Source organism: Diabrotica undecimpunctata, chromosome 6 (assembly GCF_040954645.1).
Source record: "Diabrotica undecimpunctata isolate CICGRU chromosome 6, icDiaUnde3, whole genome shotgun sequence".
In the NCBI taxonomy this organism is placed as follows: Eukaryota; Metazoa; Arthropoda; class Insecta; order Coleoptera; family Chrysomelidae; genus Diabrotica; species Diabrotica undecimpunctata.
The window spans coordinates 14,133,081-14,155,374 of NC_092808.1; the positions used below are offsets into that span (position 1 = coordinate 14,133,081).

Genomic DNA, 22,294 nt, shown 5'->3' on the forward strand with positions numbered 1-22,294 from the left:
ACAAATTTTGTTTTTTTTAAACAAAAAAAAAATTGTTTAATTTACTAATGTTTGTATTTTGAGAACGATTTCCGAAGTGGAAATTGAAACGTCAATAAACGTACTTTAACCTTTAATTGTGGCTTATTCCCATTTAAATAGTAATTAGGTCTATAAGAGTTTTACTAGACTCCCGTTCTAATCTTCAGGGATTTTGCTAATATGGCAATAGTTCATTTAGTATAGGGATTATTAGTCTGTTAGTATAAGAAGGATAAAACTGAATAAAACAACAATTTTTCATTAAGTATATTAATAACCATATCTACAGTACGCAGCACATTAATAGAATCATCAGTAAGATAATTAAAGCTAAGGAATAATAAATATACAAGATACACAAATTTGGCCGTCAGTATCTGGCACACAGAGATTTGCATGGCAATTACAATTTTCCTATATCGAAAAATGTACTAGGTAACCTAAAGATTCTAATACAAAATGACTTTATTATTACATATACGGCTATTTAGGGTAGTAATGTTTTTAGCATTTTCGATTGCACAATAAAATACAGAAGATAAGCACGGTAACTCCGAGCACAAATTGGTCATTTTCCCATGTAAATCATCTCCATAAGAAAATCTAAAGTCGAAAATAACAAATTGATCACAAAGTGGCTAAGCTCGAGAACGGCTCGTCGGATCGTGACATATGGCCTCGTTGGAGTGAAGTCACCGTTGACTTGATGCTAACTTCACGCTTAGTCGAAGTTCATTTAATGATAACTTCACTCTGACTCAAAGTTAGCATCAAGTCAACGGCGTCTTAGCACCAAACCAGCCAATTTGTGACGAATTTGCTATTTTGGACCTTGGATTTTCTTATGGAGATTTACAGGGAAAAAGACAAATTTTGCACCCGAAGTTATCTTACTCATCTTCTAAATAGATTAGGTCTCATCTTAAGATTAATATAAGTTATGGGGCTTCCATTAAATACGTGAGTAGAATTTGAGCGGAGAGTCTGGTCAAATCTCACCAATATCCAAGGAAGTAACTGTCTGTCTAATCTTACCTTTTAAAGTAGAATATTTTTTAGATTAGTAGCTTTACCTTATTATTGATCAGCTTACTGACCAGGCGATGATTAGACGTGTAGAGTTTTATCAAAGCAAAATCAGTCATTTATCAACAACCTTATGGGTTATTCAGAATATGCTGCGAGTTTTCAAGCACTATAAGTTCTATACAAAGAGTATAGAATCCATTTTTGTTTGGATATGATTATTATTTCTACAGTTTTTGTTGTATAATATATTTCTTAATGTCTGTCATGTAACATGAAAGAATAAAAAAGTCTATCGGGTAGTGTTAGGTGCGTTATGTGAGATAACGCGATTCACGACGAGATCCGTCGCACAGTTGGACAAAAACGCTAAAGCGAAAATAATGATAAAGGAAATTGAAGTGTAGCCTAGAAATTTGGCAGACTTTTGTATTAACAAGTAGTTGGATAGTATATAAAATATACTGAAACGAATTCGAGAATAATGAAATGTTGAACGGGCTACCTTATCGAGTGTGAACAGGAGTGACGAGCTTGACTCACTACAGTTCGCGATTGGACTCTCCCCTAACCATTGCATTAGTTGCGACGGTTTAAGTTACATGAAATTCATCGAAATTCTGAGAACAACTGGAGTTGACCAACAAGACTTGCGAATTATCTCAGAACTGTACTACTGGCACCAAACGGCAACAATTGAAATAGAGCATACAACATCCGAAGATATACAAATCCGACGAGGAGTGAGACAGGTTTGCGTCTTATCACCACTACTGTTTAATTTATATTCAGTCTATATTCAGAGAAGCATTAGACGAGGTCCAAGGCGGAATTAAGATTAACGGAATCAGCATAGACAACATCAGATATGCTGATGATACTGTCTTAATAGCAAGCAACGCACAAGAACTACAAAATATAATAAATGCGGTAGTTCACCACAGCGAAATGTTCGGTTTACATCTAAACGTTTCTAAAACTAAAACTTTAGTATTTTCAAAGACACCAATAAACTTACATGTGTATGCCAAGGGTCAAATAATAGCTCAGGTAAATTCCATAAAATATTTGGGAGCAAATATCAATAGTCAGTGTAATCCAAAGAAAGAAATCCAAGGGAAGCATTCATGAACATGAAAACATTTTTTACAAGATCAGACCTTAGAATCCAAATGATCAGATGTTACGTTTTTTTTGTCTTACTGTATGGCTGTGAAAGTTGAACAATGGACTCTGAAAGGAAAAAGAATAGATGCCTTTGAGATGTATATATACAGACGAATGTTGAGAATTCCATGGGTACAAAGAGTTACTAATGTTGAGGTACTTCGTCGCATGTGTAAACAAAAAGAATTACTAAGAATAATCAAAGAGAGGAAAATGCAATACTTGGGTCATGTGTTGAGAGGCGAAAGATAGGAATTACTTCAAGTTATACTGGAAGGAAAAGTACAGGACAAAAGAACAATAGGAAGACGCCAGAACTCATGGCTGAAAGACCTGAGGAGATGGTTCGACCGCTTATCCGCAGAAATCTTTCGCGCAGCGGTTTCCAAAACTACAATTGCTATTTGGATCGCCAACCTTTGAAAGGAGACGGCGCCATGAGAAGAGAAGAAGTTACATGACATATATCAGTAATTTCACTAATCGAGCACAGTCGCAGTATTAGGCATATTTGAAGAATCAGTTAGTGGAAATAAATGTAGATGGAGAATTGTCAGAAACTATAAGGTTAAACGCGCATTACGACAATGGTGTAATTTGTCACCATTATTATTTAATATATAGCCTGAAGAAATCTTCGCAGAGGCATTACATGAAACATATTTTAGTAAACGGAGTATGACTAAATAACATCCATTACGCAGATTAGCAAAAAACTTGCTAGGAAAACTGTGAATAAATAGAAAGGTCAAAGGAAAAACACGATATGTTTAATCTATGTACATTAAAAAGTTAAGACTGCAGCAGGATTATAGATATTATAATCAAGAGAAGCCAATAATAACTATAGAAGAGAAAATAGACATCTGGAGGAAATAAGAGGAAAAAAAATTAATGACGCCATCAAAAAATTATTTGCAGAATCGAAAAAGAACTTAAAGTGCTTGTCATAATAAACAAAATGGAATCAGAGTACTTTGGATATAAGAAGAGATGTGGGTTACTTGTGTTGGTTATCGAACGTTAGGTGTTTGGTACGAGAGGACTGGAAGAAGACGTATTTCCTGGCTTCATAATCTAAGAATTTGGTTCAATATGACGATCAGAGTCATCAATTATTGTTTAATTATTTTCTTATAATCGTACCCCTTTTAATGTATCTGTCATGCATTGCAAATCGCTGCATACGTTAATCTCCACTACTGTCGCAAAATTTATCTTCTTCTTCTCGTAGCACTACAACCTGGGGTGGGTTGTGACTGACTGCACAACTTGCTTCCATCTTGAACGGTCGTCCATAATAGTTGGGTCAGTGGGTAGCCCCATTGTTCTTAGATCTGACCATATATTGTCTCTCCATCGCATTCGTGGACGTCCTAAGGGCCTTCTTTCTGTGGTGGCTTCCTCCCATATTAGCTTGGCAAGGCGGTTATTAGGGAGTCTATGGACATGGCCAGCCCATCTTAGACGTTGGGATTTAATCTCTTGGACTATATCGCTCGCTCTATACATCTGCTTGACCTCAGCATTTGTTCTCATTCGGTATTGGTTGCTATTAATGTCGTGATAAGGCCCAAAGATTCTTCTGAGGATTTTCCTCTCAAAACATTAAGTTTTCTTTCATTTCTTTGGTCAGGGTCCACGTCTCACACCCATACATGAGCACCGGTCTAATCACCGTTTTATATATTCTAATTTTTGATGTTCGTGTTAGGCTTTTAGATTTAATAGTATTGTGGAGGCTATACATATCTGTTTGCAAAATTTATCCTTTAACATTTTAAACAGTATTTAAGAGTTTTTACACTAATATATTGTGACTCAAATAGGTTGATTGTATGGCAAAGTTTATAAAATCAAACTAGAGGAAGATATCAGTAGTAAAAACAGGGCAATCCCTGTTGTCCCAAGGGGTATCCCAACAGTTGAAAGCAGCAGTGAAAAACATGTATAAAAGTAATATAGTTACATATTATTGATGGAAACGAAATTTTACAGCTTCAAGACAATAAATGGGTTGCTACAGGGCTGCTCCACATCGCCAATGCTTTTTAAAATATTTTTAGAACAAACCCTTAAACCTTGGAACAGGAATGTCAAGGAATGGGGGGCCCCAGTAAGAGATGATCATTTATACACAATGAACTTTGCAGACGATCAGGTAGTCATTACAGAAGATAAGAAAGACTTTTTATGGTCAGAAAATGCATGCACCTGCATTGGAATTAATTTGCATTTACTTATTGAATTTATCACGATAACTCCGTATGAGATAATTCTTCTTTGGAGCTACAACGCTGTCAGACATGAAGAAATGCAGTAAATAATGAATCTTATAACTAATTATTCAGTATAAATTCCATGAAAGGAAAAACCTTTAATAGATCGTTAAGAAATTTTAAAAAGTTTACTGATAATATTATTCTTATAAACTTTTCACTGTGGAGGATCAAAGATCTTAAAAGATTACCTCACGTAATTAATGGTAGCGCCTTTGTAAAGACGAACAATATCTAAACGAAGGTTAGTAGTTCTTTTGGCATTTCGGTTAACTGTATATAAATTATTAAATTGTAACTAGAAAAAAAAACATAATATATATTCAAAGCTTATACCAATATATCTTGAAATATTATTTCTAGATCTTTTAGCGAATCAATTCCTTTATATTTTCAAAGACTTTCTCTGAGAAGAAGACGTACGTAATTCTTCACGATTACTTTGCCAAAAAGCTGTAGTTTACCAACTTAAAATACATTTCAGTAAAATCGTCTAACTCTTATAAAGTCGACAGCCTTGAATCAAGTTAGTGACATATCTCAGTATTTAACGGTATTAAATATTTTTTATGATTCAGTCATCTAGTGATGATTTTATCAACTAAATCATTTTTAAATGCTCATATATAGTATTTTTCATATAAAAATGCGTGCACGTCATTCAAGATTTACAACGTCAGAACCCAACAGCGTTGCCAAAACATCAGAATAGTTAGTAAGTGAGGAATTTTTAAAATGTCAACTATTTATCAAACTATTATATTAACAGTAAATACACTTAATTTTAAGATTACTGCAACACACTAAAATACATAAGAAAACATTTTAATACAAAATATATACCTATTCTAAATTTGAAACTTACCACTTTTAGAGCATTAATAATAAAAACGTCCCGCCATTATTTCTTATATATCTAAATAATCTATGTTATATGAAAGCCTATTAGCTTTCTACAGACTATTTAGTTGTTTTGGCATAGCACAATCACAATAATAATTAGTTTTAAAGCTATTAATCTAAATTTAATATGTATTTATAAATACAATTTATTAATATATAATATTATTATGATTAAATTGTGTAAGAAATCAAAACATAAACAAAATTCTTACCCTAAAAAAGCGGCAACACTTTATACAATTTTACCACACGCTTAACTGTCAAAAAATTTGAAGTATTCCTATATCAGTTGCGTGCAATTGTCTAATATATTTAATTAAAATTATTATTTTGTGGAATATTAGACTCAAAGAGTTATTTCATAAAATTTATATTAGTAATAATAACAAATGTTTTTGGTTATTTAATCAATATAATTCTAAAATTCCCAATACAATGATGATTATATTTTTCTGATTTTATACCATGTTGACGCCTATGAAAGATCGAGCAATTCCGTATGGGTTTCGTATTATTAGCTGTGTTACGAAAATTTGAACTCTAAGGTTGACTTTCTGGAAATTTTAAATATAAATGACGTCACTTTATATAAATTGTGACGTGCACGCATTTTTATATGAAAAATACTATAGGTAACATTTGTAATTGAATGAAATGACTTTTATTTTCTGTAAAAATTACTATTTATAGTTGCGTGATTTAATTCTACATAGTTAAAATACAGTGTTGAGATAAAGTAAATATCCTTAAAACGAAAAGGATGATATTTATGAAATTTTCAGATAAGTTAGATGAAGTAAAATACATTTGATGTGATTTTTTTTTGTTAATAAAGTATTTCTGGTTTTACCAGAAGTTTAACCAGAAATACCCCTTAACTTTTTTAATTTCAATGGGACTGGGCATATGTTTGAAGATTATGTTATTTCAAATTATTACATACTGGGCTTGGTGAAATTAATATATAAAAACAAAAAACCAAAACACATCAGTATAATCAGTTTAAAGTTTTTACGCATTCGAATAAAAACCATCTATACCTACGGTTCTGGAGCCATTTTCTTGTGGGATTTTAGTGTTATTTACTGTTTTTAATGCATCTGCAATAATTAAAATTGTAAGATCACAAATACTATACGGTAGTTGGGACATTTGGGCAGAATAAAAAATTAGAGACAAGATAAAACTATTGCATGAATAAAACCTGATCTAAAATGAAGAAGAGGCAGACTCAGACGAAGATGGTCAGTGATTACAAAAAAATTAAAAGAAAAAAGTCGAAAATTGCAAGAGAAAGGTTATGGATAGAAGAGAGTAGAGGAATTTAACATCTAGCTAATGGCATACAAGGCCAGTAAATAGCACATTGATCCTCTGTCTTTAATGGGAATTAACTAGATTTTCAGTTTATTTTCAAGTTTGGATTTCCACTTCAAAACTCATTCTCAAAATTTCTTTATTTCCCATCCAACAATTACACAAAAAATTGGCATTGAATTAAAGAAATTACTTCAAACTGTTACTTTACTTTTTCAGTAAACCATGGTATAATCGATTCGCTGAGGTTAGGAATATTTTGACAGAATCATTGTCGCAAACATCCAACATAAAATTTCTACCACTCATTATTACTAGCTGCAGTAAGTTTGCAGAAGTATTGCAGACTTCTTCAATTAAAAAAAGAAGAATAATCATGACTAATGAAAGTGTATATTCAATAATTTCGATTAAAAACTTTCCACTTGAAGTAATACAATCTATAAACTAATGTAACATTTCAAAAATAAACATTTAAACCTTTTTTATTGTTTTAATATTGATGTAGTTTTATTTCATTGATAAACTGCATTGAGTAATGTTTTACTTTGACTATAAACATGTGTGCTTAGTTTTACAATAACTTCCAGTCTGTCAAAATTTGTCCAACATAACAGAAACTTAATTACTTAACTTTAACTTACTAGTGAAGTGGTACTGAGTTCACTGAACAGAGAATATAGCTTTCTTCGCGGAAATAGTTTCTGAATAGTTTTCGACAAGTTTCGGACCAATTAGGGATTAATGTCATGGGATGACGTGGATAGTAATTAGTTTTGTTAATGTTTCTAACATTTGTTAATGTTTCTAACCTCAAAATACACAAAAATTTCTAACCCTAACAAACATAGCATAGAGCTCCAAAAATCATCTTATCTTAAGAAAAAGTGTTGAAATAATGTAGTAAGTTCGTTTACGTATATTTTAATGAAACCTAAATAGAAAGTGAATATGAGGGTGGATCGAAAATGCTTTCAAATCATAAATACATGAAACATTTAGCATTTTGGTATTAGTATGAGACCGTTATCAATAATAGATACTTATAGTTAATTCAGATTATAATTTTTTTATAACACTCCTTTTACAGATATAATGGAGCTGTCGCACATGTTTACATGAAATATTAATAGGGTGCAGCCCGGTTCACATTATTCAAATATTATTTCAGTGCAGGGATTGAAAACAGCACTGGATTGTAAGAAACCATGTGAACTAAAAATGGCATGCACTGGGTATATTTTTCAACCCAACACAACTGAATCGTGCAGGCGGTCGTTCCAGTGCTGATAATCAGAATTTACAGTATGTACCTTGAGGAATTTGAATAAAGGTAACCATCATCATTTCAGTTCAGCGCTGGTTACAATCGCTGAAGTAGAGCGATACTGGAATAATGTGAAGTCTGCTAAACATTATATTATGTTAATCAAAAATATTATTACCATCAAATGATTTTTTGGTGAAAATGCGGCGGTTGAAGTATTTTGTCGGTCATTTGTGAACATAACAGTTTAAAAGAATTGTATTCAGGGTACAAAATTTTTGAAACAGCAATAATATTTTTTATAATACATTTGTTTGTAATGTACTTTTTCGGAAATTTACAGAACATTTCTCGTAGGAAATATATGGATTTTAAGAAGCTATTCCTTCATACGTATTTATGAGAAACTAAATCAATGAATGTGAAGCATTATAATAAAATATCTAAAATGTGTGATATACAGTACTAAAATTAAGTCACGTTAGCCTATAAATATATTGTTAAGCGGCCCTAGAGGAGCAATATCAACTTATAACATATCTCACAATAGTTTTGCCGACCCACCGATACGGTAAAACATTATTTGTACAGTAATAGGTCAATTGGTTCAATAACATATGTTGTAATTTCAAATAAATTTTAACTGACTCTACGACTGAGTTCTTAGTACTATTCAAACAGACAATGAGAAGGAGCAGAGTTTGGGGTGGTTGGGCATGAGAAAATTTTGCCCGCTCTGGGAAAAGCGGCACCCTTCGATGATTGCCGCAAGATGTGGCACGTCTGCATCCGAGTTGTAAGGCGCACTCCCTTCCAAGATAGCTACCGCGCTCCTATTGGTCCATTAATCTCACGTGGCCAATTCAACATAGCGACTGTCAATATGCCAACTATCAGCTGTCAACAAGTGGCTACTCCAACATGGCGGCTTCCATAACCCGTTTCCCATCTTCTTATCTAGATTCACCACAAATTTGACAGAATTAAGAGACCAGATAGAAGCCAGAAACTGAAAGACCAAGCATAAGGCCTAGTGGTAGTACCAGGTCATGAGAGACATCAAAATCCTCACAGTGAGTAACTGGAGTGACCTACGCACAGGTCGAAATGAGTGGAAGAAAATTGTAACGAAAGCCCAGTTACACAACAAATTTTTTGACAATACAAAACAAGAAGAATGTGGAATGATTCATCGCGACAAGCGAATCAAAGAGTTCTAAGCCAGAGAGGCAAATATTAAACCAAGAATGGAAGGCCTCGATTACAATGATTGGACAGGTATTTCTGCAATATTTTTCTGAACTGTGAAGCAGATGTGAGAAATGAAAAACAAAAGAAAGGTGAAAAACGATGTGTATAGAGATTAATGTCTCTTCACCGTGTCTAACAAATTCTTGCTGAAAGTTATTTACAAACGGAACAGTCAGAGAAAGTGTTGAACCTTGCCATTTACACTTCTGCAAACAAAAAATATATATTAAAAGGAAAACTAAATATTCCGCTATTGCAAAAGCGAGCGCAGATGGATGAAGTATTCGTCCAAAAGAATTGGGTATTAGTTACTCGAATTTGTGAACAGAATTTTCAATCTGAATTATCTGAGTATTAAAACAAAGTTACTGTTACTTTAAGTATACTCCATAACGCTGTTAAACAGTAATAAAACTCAACATATTCCAAAATAAATATTCGACTACAAATTTTATAAAAAGATGAAGCAATGCTTGGACAAATAGGTTTTCAAGTTGCATGCTAGATGGCGACACTGTTAGTTCCATCTATTTTTCATAAAATATTACAATTCCTACTAAAGAAAATGTGTAACTTTCTCCCAAAAACAAAATTTATTGCTGAATAAATTTTCTTCTCCAACATATGGAGGAAAGTTTATTACTTTATAGAAACAAGATATACGTAGCGAACGACGACTCGGCCCCTCACGCCGAAACCAGTGGAGGGGGGGCCGAGTAGAAAATATAAATAAGGCCTCCGTAGTACACCGCGGCGTCAGTTTCGGCTTACAAGCGAAACAGTAACATCTTCAGAAGATGCCAACCCCTAGTGTTGGCGAAACGTTGAGAACTAATCTCAGAAGACAACGGCCTAACAGCCCGAACAAACAGCTTAACAAGTTAGACGATGGTCTAAAGCATGGATGAAAGCCTAAAGCATTTTATCAAGATATACCTACCCTAACAATAGCGCAATCACTTGTAGAATTCTTTGATCCATTTAACCATCCTTTGAACACCCGTCTTCTTTTTCTTTTGTAGCCATATTTTAATGTTTATAAATATCAAAACGTAATTGAACCGATACTGTGCAACATTGTTTATTCAATAAAATATTTATCAGCTTTTAGAATAAATTTTCAAAATATTTCAGTTTACTCGGTAGTATTGTAAAATATCCCTTATTGTGCAATATATTGATGCTAATACTGATCATCAAGGGGGCGCTCAAAGTTAGAATAATTAAGCCTGTTATATACAAATGTAAACAGATATAGATTAAAGCGGTGCAGAATGATATGATACAATAAATATATTAGAAGCACAGTTAAGTCAATTATTGTTCTTCATTTATTATTTTTTTAGTAGATTTGCTTTTTGTTGCTACTGAGGAGCTGACGACGATTACACCTAAAGTTGGTGAATTATCTCCCCATTATAACGTCTATTTCACTTTGTTCATGCCTCATTTTCATTGTGTAAACGATGTCGTCTTTATGTATTCAATTTTAAAAGAAACACGGGCAGATGTCAGCTACCAAAAACCAGTTGCTCCAAGGCACAGAATAAATTACAAATATAAATGACACATAAAGAAATTAAGAAAAATCGAAAAAGTTATCTTTAGATATTTCCGTTCTCAAACGACTATAGGTGGCAGCACTTATTTTGAAAGATGGCGGACGAAATAGGGATATCGTTTGTTGACATTTTAAATTTGATAGGGGGTTTTAAAAGGCCCGTAGTTGAAAGACAAACAAGCTCATTATTTTTAAAATTTGATGAAATTTATACCAGTATATCAGTACTCTAATTTATTCAAATTTTTGACATTTATCTCTATTTTATTAGTTATCTCTTTTTACAGTTGTTGGCAGCACGGTCATTGGAGAATGTCAATACATTCTCAATAAGTTACTTAGATAAAGTCCTAAATGTCTGGAAATATGCGTTGTTGCCAAGCAAAAAATATCTCAGATAGTTCCAAAACAATTATGGGCTGATTCCTAAAAAAACTGATACGACTTTTAAAGCGTATTTTGTAAAAAATTGAGCAGTGTATTTTGAAGGACAAATACTTATTATTTACATACTGTCACTGTCACTGCCAAATCTTAAAATTTGTTAGATAACTTATTCTGTTCAACCCCAAAATCCACATTTTGAAGGTTTCAATCCGCTTTTCTGTGTCTTGCGTCAGTGTCCAGGCTTCAACTCCATATAGTAACACTGGAAGAATGTAGCACCTCACTATCCGCATCTTAGTTCCCAAACTGAGATCACTGCAGCACAGCAAGGATCTCAACTTGATAAATGTAGTCCGTGCCATTTCAATTCTGGATCTAATCTCTTAAGCTTAGTCCCATTGTGAGTTGGGAGTAGTTTCATGGTAAGTGAATCTGTCGACTCTCTGGATCTCTTCGCTACCTGCCATTGGTTCCCCGGGATCTAAATTTGCACGGCTGACAACCTTAAATTTAGTTTTCTTAATATTAAGGTATAGTCCGTATATTACGGACTATCATCATTATCATCAAATATTATGTGTTTAGTAAATCATAACAAATCTGTTATATCAGAATCAGATATAAACTTTTGATACATGTTGAATTAGAAAGATTGAAAACCACCTATTTGTGTGTAGCTCTTATTACTTTCAACGCATATTACTGGGAGTTACATGTTGATTCAGCTATATATTCCTTTTTCAAAAGGGACAGACTTTTAGACATTCCAAAATGACAATTTGTCACGTACTCGAATATGCGCTCTACAGATAGCTCTGTGTAGAGGTGCTATATTGGTAATTATAGAGTATATAGGTGGATTTATAGTTTGACAGACTGTAAACGTAGACGCACTGGAAAAAGATCAACATTAAGTTTTGAGTACTCTTATTTATAAATAAACGTAAACGCATGACGGAACGTAAGTGAGATGAACTGGAACGGAAGGGTTGGCCACCTTTTATCTCTTACAGTGCGTTAATTGCGTCTCCCCTAAAACGACAGACAGCGTGTCACAGCTACAGACAGCGAAATGTCAGCTGTGGCATGCTATCTGTAGTTTTAGGGGAGAGGCTGGTTACGGCGACGCCTCCACCAAAAATCAGACTTACCTTAACCACTTCCGGTCCAGGACCGGTGCTTTATATCTACTGACACTGACTTCATTTTTCTTAGTTGGAGGTCACTAATTGCATACTTTGGCATGAAATTCAGTCTTCTCACAATTCTTCCTGATGAAAGGTAAACCTCAAACACGTGTAGAAGGATGATTATCATCCAGCCTTCATTTATCGCGTCCACTGCTGAACATAGGCCTCCCTTAAACTCCTCCATTCTCTACGATTTTGTGCTCTTTGTTGAAAACTGCGTATCATTAAAAAATGGCAACAAAGAAGAATGATGAGAGATTAAAATTGAATCAAAAAGAAACCGTCTATACTTATTTTGTTTATCGTTTTTACTCGACGATCGCGTTACTAATCAGGACGTTTTACTACGAATACAAAAAGAAAAAGAGCTGATAACCATAATAAAAATAGCCAAAATCGAACACCACGGTCATATCATGAGGAACAAATATATGGATTGCTGCAACTAATTTTACAAGGAAAAGTAGAAGGATTGGTTCTCTTGCAACAGAAAGAAACCACCAAGTAAATACTTTCACATAGATATATAGAAATATTAAAAATATATATTATACCATTTGTAAAAAAATTGTGTTAGCTATTACATGTAATTATTTTACTGTGATTTTAGGACAAAATCCTTTAGAAACGTATTCATGTTTTTATGGTGATCTTTGTCATACCATCCCAGATATTTTCCAAATTACCTCAACAAATCCTTATAGTCATTACCTCATATTCCATAGCCTTATTCTTATCTTTCTCAGGATAATAAAACAATGCAGTGATTCTCTGGTGACAGAAAAAAGGTGTCATTGATATACTGTTATACAAATCCGCAGAAACGAGGGCGAAGACTTTCCTGGCTGAAAAATCTACGTACGTTATTTAACACAACAACCACAAACCTTTTCAGAGCAGCAGTTTGCAAAATACAGATTGCCATGATGGCCGCCAACATCCGAAACACATACGCACTACAAGAAGAAGACTCGACCAAAAGGGTACAAAAATGATGTTAATTTACACCAGTAAATTGTTAATGTATTAGTGGAATATAAATATTCCTAACATCACCCGATAATCGCTTTATTAGCTTGGGTCTACAGCTTACTTTAATCGCTATCGACTGAAATAATAAACTGTTTTAATTTCCGTGTCCAATTAACGATGATATTTGCCAGATTTTTATAGTAGTTCAGTTCATCGGATTTGATGACTCCTAAATCTAAATATGAGTCCTTCTGCACCGAAATTGCTGACAGCGATAGAACAAAACTTTTAATTGTAACATTTATTTGTGCTACTAATATATTTATTAAATAACTAAAGTATCGACGAACAAATCAATATAAAGTCTAACCTATAAGTCATAATAGAACAGCATTGTAATTTTTTGTATAATAAAGTATATATTTATATGTAAAATAAAATATAATATAAGAGAAAAACGTGATTCTATCGGTTTAAGAATCAAAAAGTAACATCTTTTTCAAGTCTTTAAAGGACTAGCTTATAATGACTACATTGCAGGCAGGTAATGAGTAACTTTATCGAGATCTGAAGCTCATTCGTTAAATAACTCTACTATAAATAGTCAAAGATGTCAATAAGAGTCTTACAGCGGACGAGATATTTAAGATCGATAAGAGTATTCCAAAAACTTTTATAATATTTTACTCAGAAACTAATGAATATTTTAAAACTAATAATAAGCACTAAAAAAATTATTTAACGCTGTCTATCAATTATATAATCACTGAAAATGAAGATAAAATTGAAAAAAGTACAGTGGATAGAGGCTGGCAACCACAAATGAAGCAATATTTTATTTCAACTTCAAGAGTGCACTAATGTGTGGGTAATAAACTTCATTATTCTATTTTTACACTTTACCATACATAATCTACGCAGTAGAACTTACAAATGACTGCTTTTTATTAAACTTTAGAAGTAAATAAGTAAAACATTTCGATGTTTGATAATTAAATGCTAACAGAAACCAGAGTGTTCAAAGTTCCGCGTGATCAATAGAAAAAATAATAACAAAACAATAGTTATATTCGTTTAAAAGTGTTAAAGCGTAAAAAAGAGCCAAAAACGACGGGAAAGTGCCAAAAAAGTCATACAATTAATTCTGCAAAGTTTTTTTTGACTATTTTCGCTAATTTTTCAAATCTTTGACATTGTTTTGGCGACTTAGGATAATGTTTTGATGTGTTTGCCTTTTTTGACACTTCTTAGATGCTTTTGACACCTTTTCGTCGCATTTAATGATTTGGTTCTTTCTGAGCCTTTTAAAAACAAAAAGTTTCAAAACATAGCCAAAATAGACAAGAAATTGTTGAAAAAAGTAAAAAACACATCATGTATTTTACTTTTATTTGCATTTCGACTTTTTTTAACCCCCTTTGGACATTTTTTGTTTGTGAAAGCATTTTTCGACGCTTTGGAAACCCCTATATTGGTTTGAGGCTCTTTTTAGACGAATTGTCAATGGTTTTTCGAAGCGTTTGACATTTTTCAACGCTTTTGACTGCTGTTAAAATTTTTAGTCGCTTTAACGATTTTTTGACATATTTAACATTTTTTTCGTTAGTTTTGCCATTTTTCAAAACTGTTTTCTCCCATTTGGCGTTCCTTTAACTTACATCAACGCTTTTATATGTGTCTATTTTCATCGCTTTTAATAAATTGTCAATTTTCTTCCACTTTTGGTCACGCTTTACGCTTTTTAGGTGTTTTTGACATCTTTTCGCCACATTTTATGCTACTGACTCTTTTTCAAATCTTATAACAAAAAAAGCTGCTTCGAAAAATGAGACAAAAGGAATAATTGTGCTTTTAAAATATTTTTCTTTATTTTTTCGTCGACGAAGGCACTTTTTCGACACTTTTCCACCATGTTTGACGCTATTGACACCACTTTTTCGATGCTTTAGGCTTTAGTCATTGTTTTCCATCGATATTTTTTCATCGTCTTGATCCATCTCTAACGTTTTGTCACCGTTGGTCGTGTTTTCAACGCTTTGGCATAGTTTTGACCTGTTTTTCGTTGAAAATCGTCGAAAAAGATCCATGTTTGACGAGAAAGGGTCGAAAGCGGAGACAAAAACGTCAAAAACGTTATGGTTTTGTAATTATTTTCGACGCTTTTGATGTATTTGTGTTACATTTGTCGCATGTTGATGCTGTTGTTCGTATATTGTACGTAAAAGTCCTAAAATCCACTTTTAGATTTTAGTCCTCACTTATGAAAGGTCTATTCTTTGAAAAAATGTGTTTAAAAAAGATCAAAATCGAAAAAAAAAGTTCAAAAACTTCATTTAAAAACGGTGACATTTGTTTTCCAAAAAACTATGTTTTCCCTCATCCCAACACTTTTACACATTGGTCCTTCGAGCCGGATTCGAACCTATGGATCAATGTGTAAAAGCGAACAGAAAAATACTCTTGTTTTAGTTTTTGGACATTTTATACAATGGTAAAACCATATTATTTTACTCAACTCATCATTTGTTCCATTTAACTTCCTTTAAATCTCTTCATCGACACAGCCATTTAATATAATTCAAAAAGACGTGTAGTAGATTCTACTGTTAATTTTCTGATATCAAGTTTAAAAGTATCCAGTGGCTCCTAAGTAACAAACTGTATGAACTTTTTGGGACACCCCTGTACGACTCAAATGACATCTTTAACGTACCTAACGTCAACTAAAATTAAGTGCCTCTTATTAAAATATCAAATAAGTTACAAATGGACAACAAAACAGGTATTTACATATCAGTTTATACACATACTACAACTATGAATTTTCCAGCACTAGGAAGTAAAAAATATATGATATCTCTTTTCAATTGAGCTGACACACCTTGTTCACAAGTGTGTAATTCTTAATGACTTATGAACAAAAAATCAATACTACAATTAGAGCACAGGTCTACAACAACAATATTGTTTGGCTAAAATATTCTTTAATACAATTGAAACCTTACAGAAATTTATAACACTTTTAGATATATGTAGGTGTCTTACACTGTAGTTTTTTCCAATATCTACAGTATTTTCAGATCGGAATTCACGATTCGTTTCTGGGTATGTTGAATACTTAAGAGTGTAGGCGCAAAATTTCGGGCCAATGCTTTTTAAATGCATTTATTTTTTTCGAATCCCAAGAAAACTAATAAATATTTTTGAAAAATTTAAACGCAGAATGAAAGATTACATTATTACCGAGGGCCGAAACTCCCTTAGAATAAACAAACAGTTTCTTTTGAATGAGATATTTGAAATTAAAAATCAAACTTAATTTTCTCTTCTTTTTCACCCCTGTAACTTACTAAAATAAACATTATAGAAGTTTTTTGTCCCCAAAACTCAAAATATCTTTGAAGAAGGGCAGATATTTGACAAAATTAAAGAAACATCCCTGAAGGAGATAAACAACAATGAAGAACGGCTCTCACGATTCTTCCACAAACGCAAAAAGTAAATACGTTGTTCTTTTAACAGGCCATATTGTTGAATGATTTATAATATTTTTATTAAATACAGTTTTAAAACTTAATTTTGAAATTTTTTGGCCATCCCTCGTATTGTAAGTATATATCTATAAATTTTTTCACATTTGTTGGATAGTGCCACCTATATTTGAAAAAGATTCTTATCACTATATTAGAAAAAGCAAATTTGTCTTGCTGGTACAGCCTTACGTTAAAGTATGACAAAGATACAGCTTTGGCAAAGTTTGCAAGTATATCAACAAACATGGGACGGATATTGGAAGGATATATATAGGGTTATTTATTTAAATTATCTGCTATTTCAATAATGTACAAGTAAAGTTACAAAAACCCTTTAATATTAGACAGTAATTCCCTCCTTGACCTACAACTTTGTTTCCACTACGCACACATAAACTTTGTAGCATTGTAACATTGCCACGCTGTATTCTATGCTAGTTCTCATTAGATAGACATACCAGACACACAATTTAAAAATTCTGTATAATATAGTGTCTATTTTTACATTAAAATGCGTGAACAATTAGAGAGTATCATTATGACATTAATACATACATTCTAAAAAACTATAACTAAAAAATATACGAGGTATGTTCCAAATGCACTCGACTTTGGTTCATAACTTCGTATCAAAATATTCAGAGGCCTCTGTCAGGTACGATCATAATTGCTAACACTTTGTTACACTAGTTTCTAATAGTGTTTTTGTTTGCTTTTTTTTTTTTAATTCGCAATTGCATTTGCAAGTTTAGCTTTGTTGCGACATTGAAGTTTGAAGTTAAAACAGCGCCAAAATTGAAGTTTAAACAGCACCCAAATTGAAATCTAAACAGCACCCAAATTGAAATTTAAAATATGATCAAAAATTTATTTTAAATTTGAATTTATGATGAAAAAGATAAAAAAACATTTAATCCGCTTAAAATCATTTCTATCGACTGTCAGTGCGTTTTGGTCGACTTTCCTGTACAACTTCCAAAAACTTGTATTTCGATAATTCTAAGTAATAATTTGGGAAAGGTTGACATGTGTGGCAAATTAGTTCCAAAATTTCTCACGACAGAGTACAAGATTCCCTCAGAAGTCGCTCTGTATATCTTGAAAATGGCCCCTAATGATCAAAATATATCAAAAAAGATCCCGCAACAAAATAACAGTCTCCGCGATAAAAGTTTTCATCCGAGCAACCATGTTGATTGTTTTTTATTATGAAGGTGCGCTGTGAATACGCTTCAAGAGATCCTAGTATCGGCATTTATAAAACAAATTTTACAATTATTTGAGCCTTTTATTATCCTGAGGTCGCCGACTAGTATGTCGCCATGATATTTGGTCCTTCGAGCCGGATTACATAGAGCTAAAATATTTAAAAAATATATTAAAATATTAAAAAGGTGATTATCGTAAGAATACAGTACGTATTTCGCAAAAATAAAACTCTTACAATTTATTAATCACCGGTATTTTAGTAAAATTGTTAAAATGTGTTTAATATTTACATTATCCCGATTCAAATGAAAGCAACAGCAGGATATTACAAAAACTGAATTTGAGAAGGCTTCAGTGACTTAAATAAGTCATGTGAGTATGTTGTTGCGTTTAATAGGCATTCCTGCTAGCTAGATGGTGAAAATAAATAATTAATTACGAAGTTTTGAACAAAAATTGCATACGTTTGGGAAACCTCGTATTCTACTTCAAAAAATTATGGTTATAAATTGTATAAAAGATATTAAGCATGTAAAAACCACACAAGAGGTTTGTTTTGTAGACCTATGTTAACTTCCTTATTCAGTTTAAAGCTTTTACATTGGGTACTAGCTCAAATTCTCATAAAACCAAGTTCTTTTAGTCGGTTTCCAGAATCTTGTACCCAAAAAACTGCGTCGTTCAAACCGTTTCTACATTTATACAAATTCATTCTACCATTTCACACAAATTTGCTAAAAACTTCAGCAGAAATACCAAAATGTTGGAAGAACTTTAATATATTTAAAACGTAACAAGATCTAGGAAACAAACTGATAAGACCTACAATTCATTTATGTGAAATGAGCTGGCTATTTTGCTATTATAAAATCATTCTTTTGCAACGTATAATTGCAGGAAAATTCCAATGACGATTATCTCTCGAGCAATGTTTCAACCAAATCATTTCAGTTCGTCTGGAATTCCCTTCAACTTTGAAGTTCGTCCTTGACCGATACAGCTGCTCTGTGCTTCTCGATGTAGCGCTTCCTGGCTTGATGTCTCATCTGTTCCTTTCTTCTTTGGAGAATCTTCTCACGTTCCGTTGAAGATTTCGAGAAGCGGCTACCCAACGGCACTGTGTCTTCGCTAAAAATCAAAAAGTTGATCATTATCGTTTGAAATGTAGGAACTGCAGGAACTGTGCAAAGAGCCCTTAAGACACATGAATTCATTGTTATTGTCATTTATTTACCACACTATTTTGTATTTTAAAAAAGGAAAAAAGTGAGTCTCGAGCAACTTTGGTGTAAAAATCTTAGCACAGGGTATGTCACATTTGCTCTTAGTAGAGTCAAAACACAATCTCGAGGTATAACACCATCTGCTCACCTGTAAATATTGACTAACGATGCCCCAGAGAGATATCGAACACTGGAAGATTATAGTCTTTAAATGACTTCTAGAAATAAAAATGCAGAGATAACTAGCAGAGAGGTAAAGACGATCCCAGTCGCGGACTCTGTAACTACCCCAAATAGGTTTACATGTCCATAAACAGGGCCATACAGGCAAACCTCCAGTATAGGTAGACAGCTTCCGCTAAAAATAGAAGAAAAAAACACTCCCGAGACAAGGGAAAATCAAAACAGTGGCTTTTTGAAGACGATCGAGCTCCGAAGAAGATTCATCACTTGGAAAAGGAGAAACGCTAACTGGAGTATGTTATTCATCGTCATTACAATGTTAAGCAAAAAAATTGATGTTTTTTTTCCACTTTTTTGGGTAGTTTACTTAGATCTCTCCGACTTATTTTCCTAATTTCCCCATATTTCAATATTTCTGTATTAGCCCTACCAATAGCTCTTAACAATATGAAGAACCATATTTTTTCTAGAAGAGTGTTTTTTCTAGTTCCTCATGCGCTGTGCTATCATCTTGATAGTCTTCGTAGGCTTGATAGTCTTTATAGAGAGCTTGAAAGGAAAACCCAAAAAACACAGAAGAGAAAATGGAACCTGTTAGTTGAGCAAACCTGTCAATCATGTCGAGCTTGGATCTGTCATCCATATTATAAAAAGTAACAAAGCCCCAAGTAGTGACGACCTGCGATCTGCGCAGCAAATCAAAAAGTGTTTACCGAAGACGTTAGAATGGCCGAGCTTGGATCTGCCATCCATATTATAAAAAGTAACAAAGCTCCAGGTAGTGACGACCTGCGACCTGCATAGCAAATCAAAAAGTTTTTACCGAAGACGTTAGAATGGCCGAGCTTGGATCTGCCATCCATATTATAAAAAGTAACAAAGTCCCAAGTAGTGACGACCGGCGATCTGCGCAGCAAATCAAAAAGTTTTTACCGAAGACGTTAGAATGGCCGAGCTTGGATCTGCCATCCATATTATAAAAAGTAACAAAGCTCCAGGTAGTGACGACCTGCGACCTGCATAGCAAATCAAAAAGTTTGAACCAAAGAGTAGGCATGTATCCCAAATATGGAGGCCAGCCTAGTTGTTGTTTAGTTTAAATTGGAAAGATCTAAATTACTCCAAAAGCTATCGGTCGGTATATTTGCTATGTCACCTGTTTCAACTGCTTGTACACATGGTTCTCAATAGAATTTCATACATAACAGACAAAAAAGTGGTTTCTGTGTTGCCGTAAACTACAGCAAACTATTTCTAAAACTGTATGATATCACATGAGAGAGTAAACGTATTTGTATTATCCGCGTCTTCTTTCAGAGTGTCTCTCTCAAGGCAGTGTATGTAAAAGCACATACACTGCAAAACATCTACACCAACGATTCACCTGGGCACCAGCACTTTCATCTACGCAGAGGATACAGCTACCATTAAAAAAGCAGAACCTTTTGCCGGAGTAGAGTCAATACTAAGTGAAGCCTTGAAAACAATAAAAAACTTACTACCAATCAAACTACCTCAAACCAAATCCCAAATCTGTTGGAGAAAAACTCAAGTGTGCTCTTCGCATCCAAACCATCCTCGCAGTAGACATACATCCACAGAATTGAACACTTAATCGTAAGGAGAAGCCATTGAACGGTGTGGTTCCACTAAATATTTCGGGGTTACCTAGTACATACTAAACAAGTAGATGTAGCTATGCTACGAGTCAGCAAGCATCATTAGTGGATGTCTGAGATACACACCTATACTGCGGGCCTATGGTTGGCAAAGATAAGTTGGATGTCAAAGATAAGTTGCTAGAGATGTCGAAAAAAGGAAACAAATTGGAGATTGGACATTTACCTCATGATCTAAAAAACATTCTGGTAATATACCAATCCGATACAATACGATATCTACCAGAAAAACTCATCTTAGTAAATGGAAACAAGTTATTCCTCAACATCTAGAACCTCGGAAAGAAATCTCATCAAGTAGCGACCATTTCTACCCTGCGTAGAGAACTCCTAATCATCTGCGAGTCAAGGGTAAAACTAACATGAAGAACTGGGGACTATCACCTGCTGGCTCAGATACCCAATGTGAGTATCCAGCATATCTACTTATCTGTCCTCTGTTGGAGAAATCCTGTAAAAAGCTAGACCTTTTGAGTGTAAATGACACCGCCATCTAGACCGCTCTTTTTTGGATAGAAAATATTTGTTTTGACACAACTGGACATATAAATTCCTTATACCACAGTCTTCTGTAATGTTCTTTCTATTGTTGATCTTTAACGTCATTTGAGCTGTCCACACTTTTCTCTGATTTATTACGAAGTTCTATGACTTTATATGCGACTTTCTTTCTTGTATTTCAGAACATATTTGGTCTTTTTTGTTAGAAAAAATTTTACATCTTGCGCTCTCATTCCATATTTTGAGCGCTTATCGGTTTCTTTCTTGTGGCTAGGTAAATCTTCTACTATTGCTTTTTCAATGCAGTTTTCCATATTGGTATTGTAGCTGAGGAGGCCCAGACGCGGAGTTTTCGGCCTGTTTGACCCCCCAGTCGCTGAGACCCCGAATTAGACTCTAAATCTAGATTCAATTACAAGACTTACAGTTGTCTTTTTCACTAGTGGAATTGAATTTATAATAAAAGTATTTACTTAAACTACGAGGTAGAACTCGAATTAATAGAACTTATTGGAGCGGCGATTAGTCAGTGACTGAGAGCGTCCGATTATGGTATACTCCACAACTGTATCAATTCCAGTTGATATTTTTTTGAATAGATAGTGACTCAATCTTTTATAAACTT

The 22,294-nt window shown here is 33.5% G+C and overlaps 1 protein-coding gene across 2 annotated transcripts in view; it reads right to left on the reverse strand.

The window, feature by feature from the left end:
- Positions 1-273: 273 nt before the first annotated feature.
- Positions 274-22,294, reverse strand: part of LOC140443157 (E3 ubiquitin-protein ligase AMFR-like) — a 105,931-nt gene continuing 83,910 nt past the window's right edge. For both annotated transcript variants that reach the window (XM_072534251.1, XM_072534252.1), the window contains exon 8: positions 274-19,211. In XM_072534251.1, coding sequence (XP_072390352.1) covers positions 19,052-19,211 — 160 coding nt within the window. In that variant the 3' untranslated portion in view covers positions 274-19,051. The remainder of the gene's footprint in view (positions 19,212-22,294) is intronic.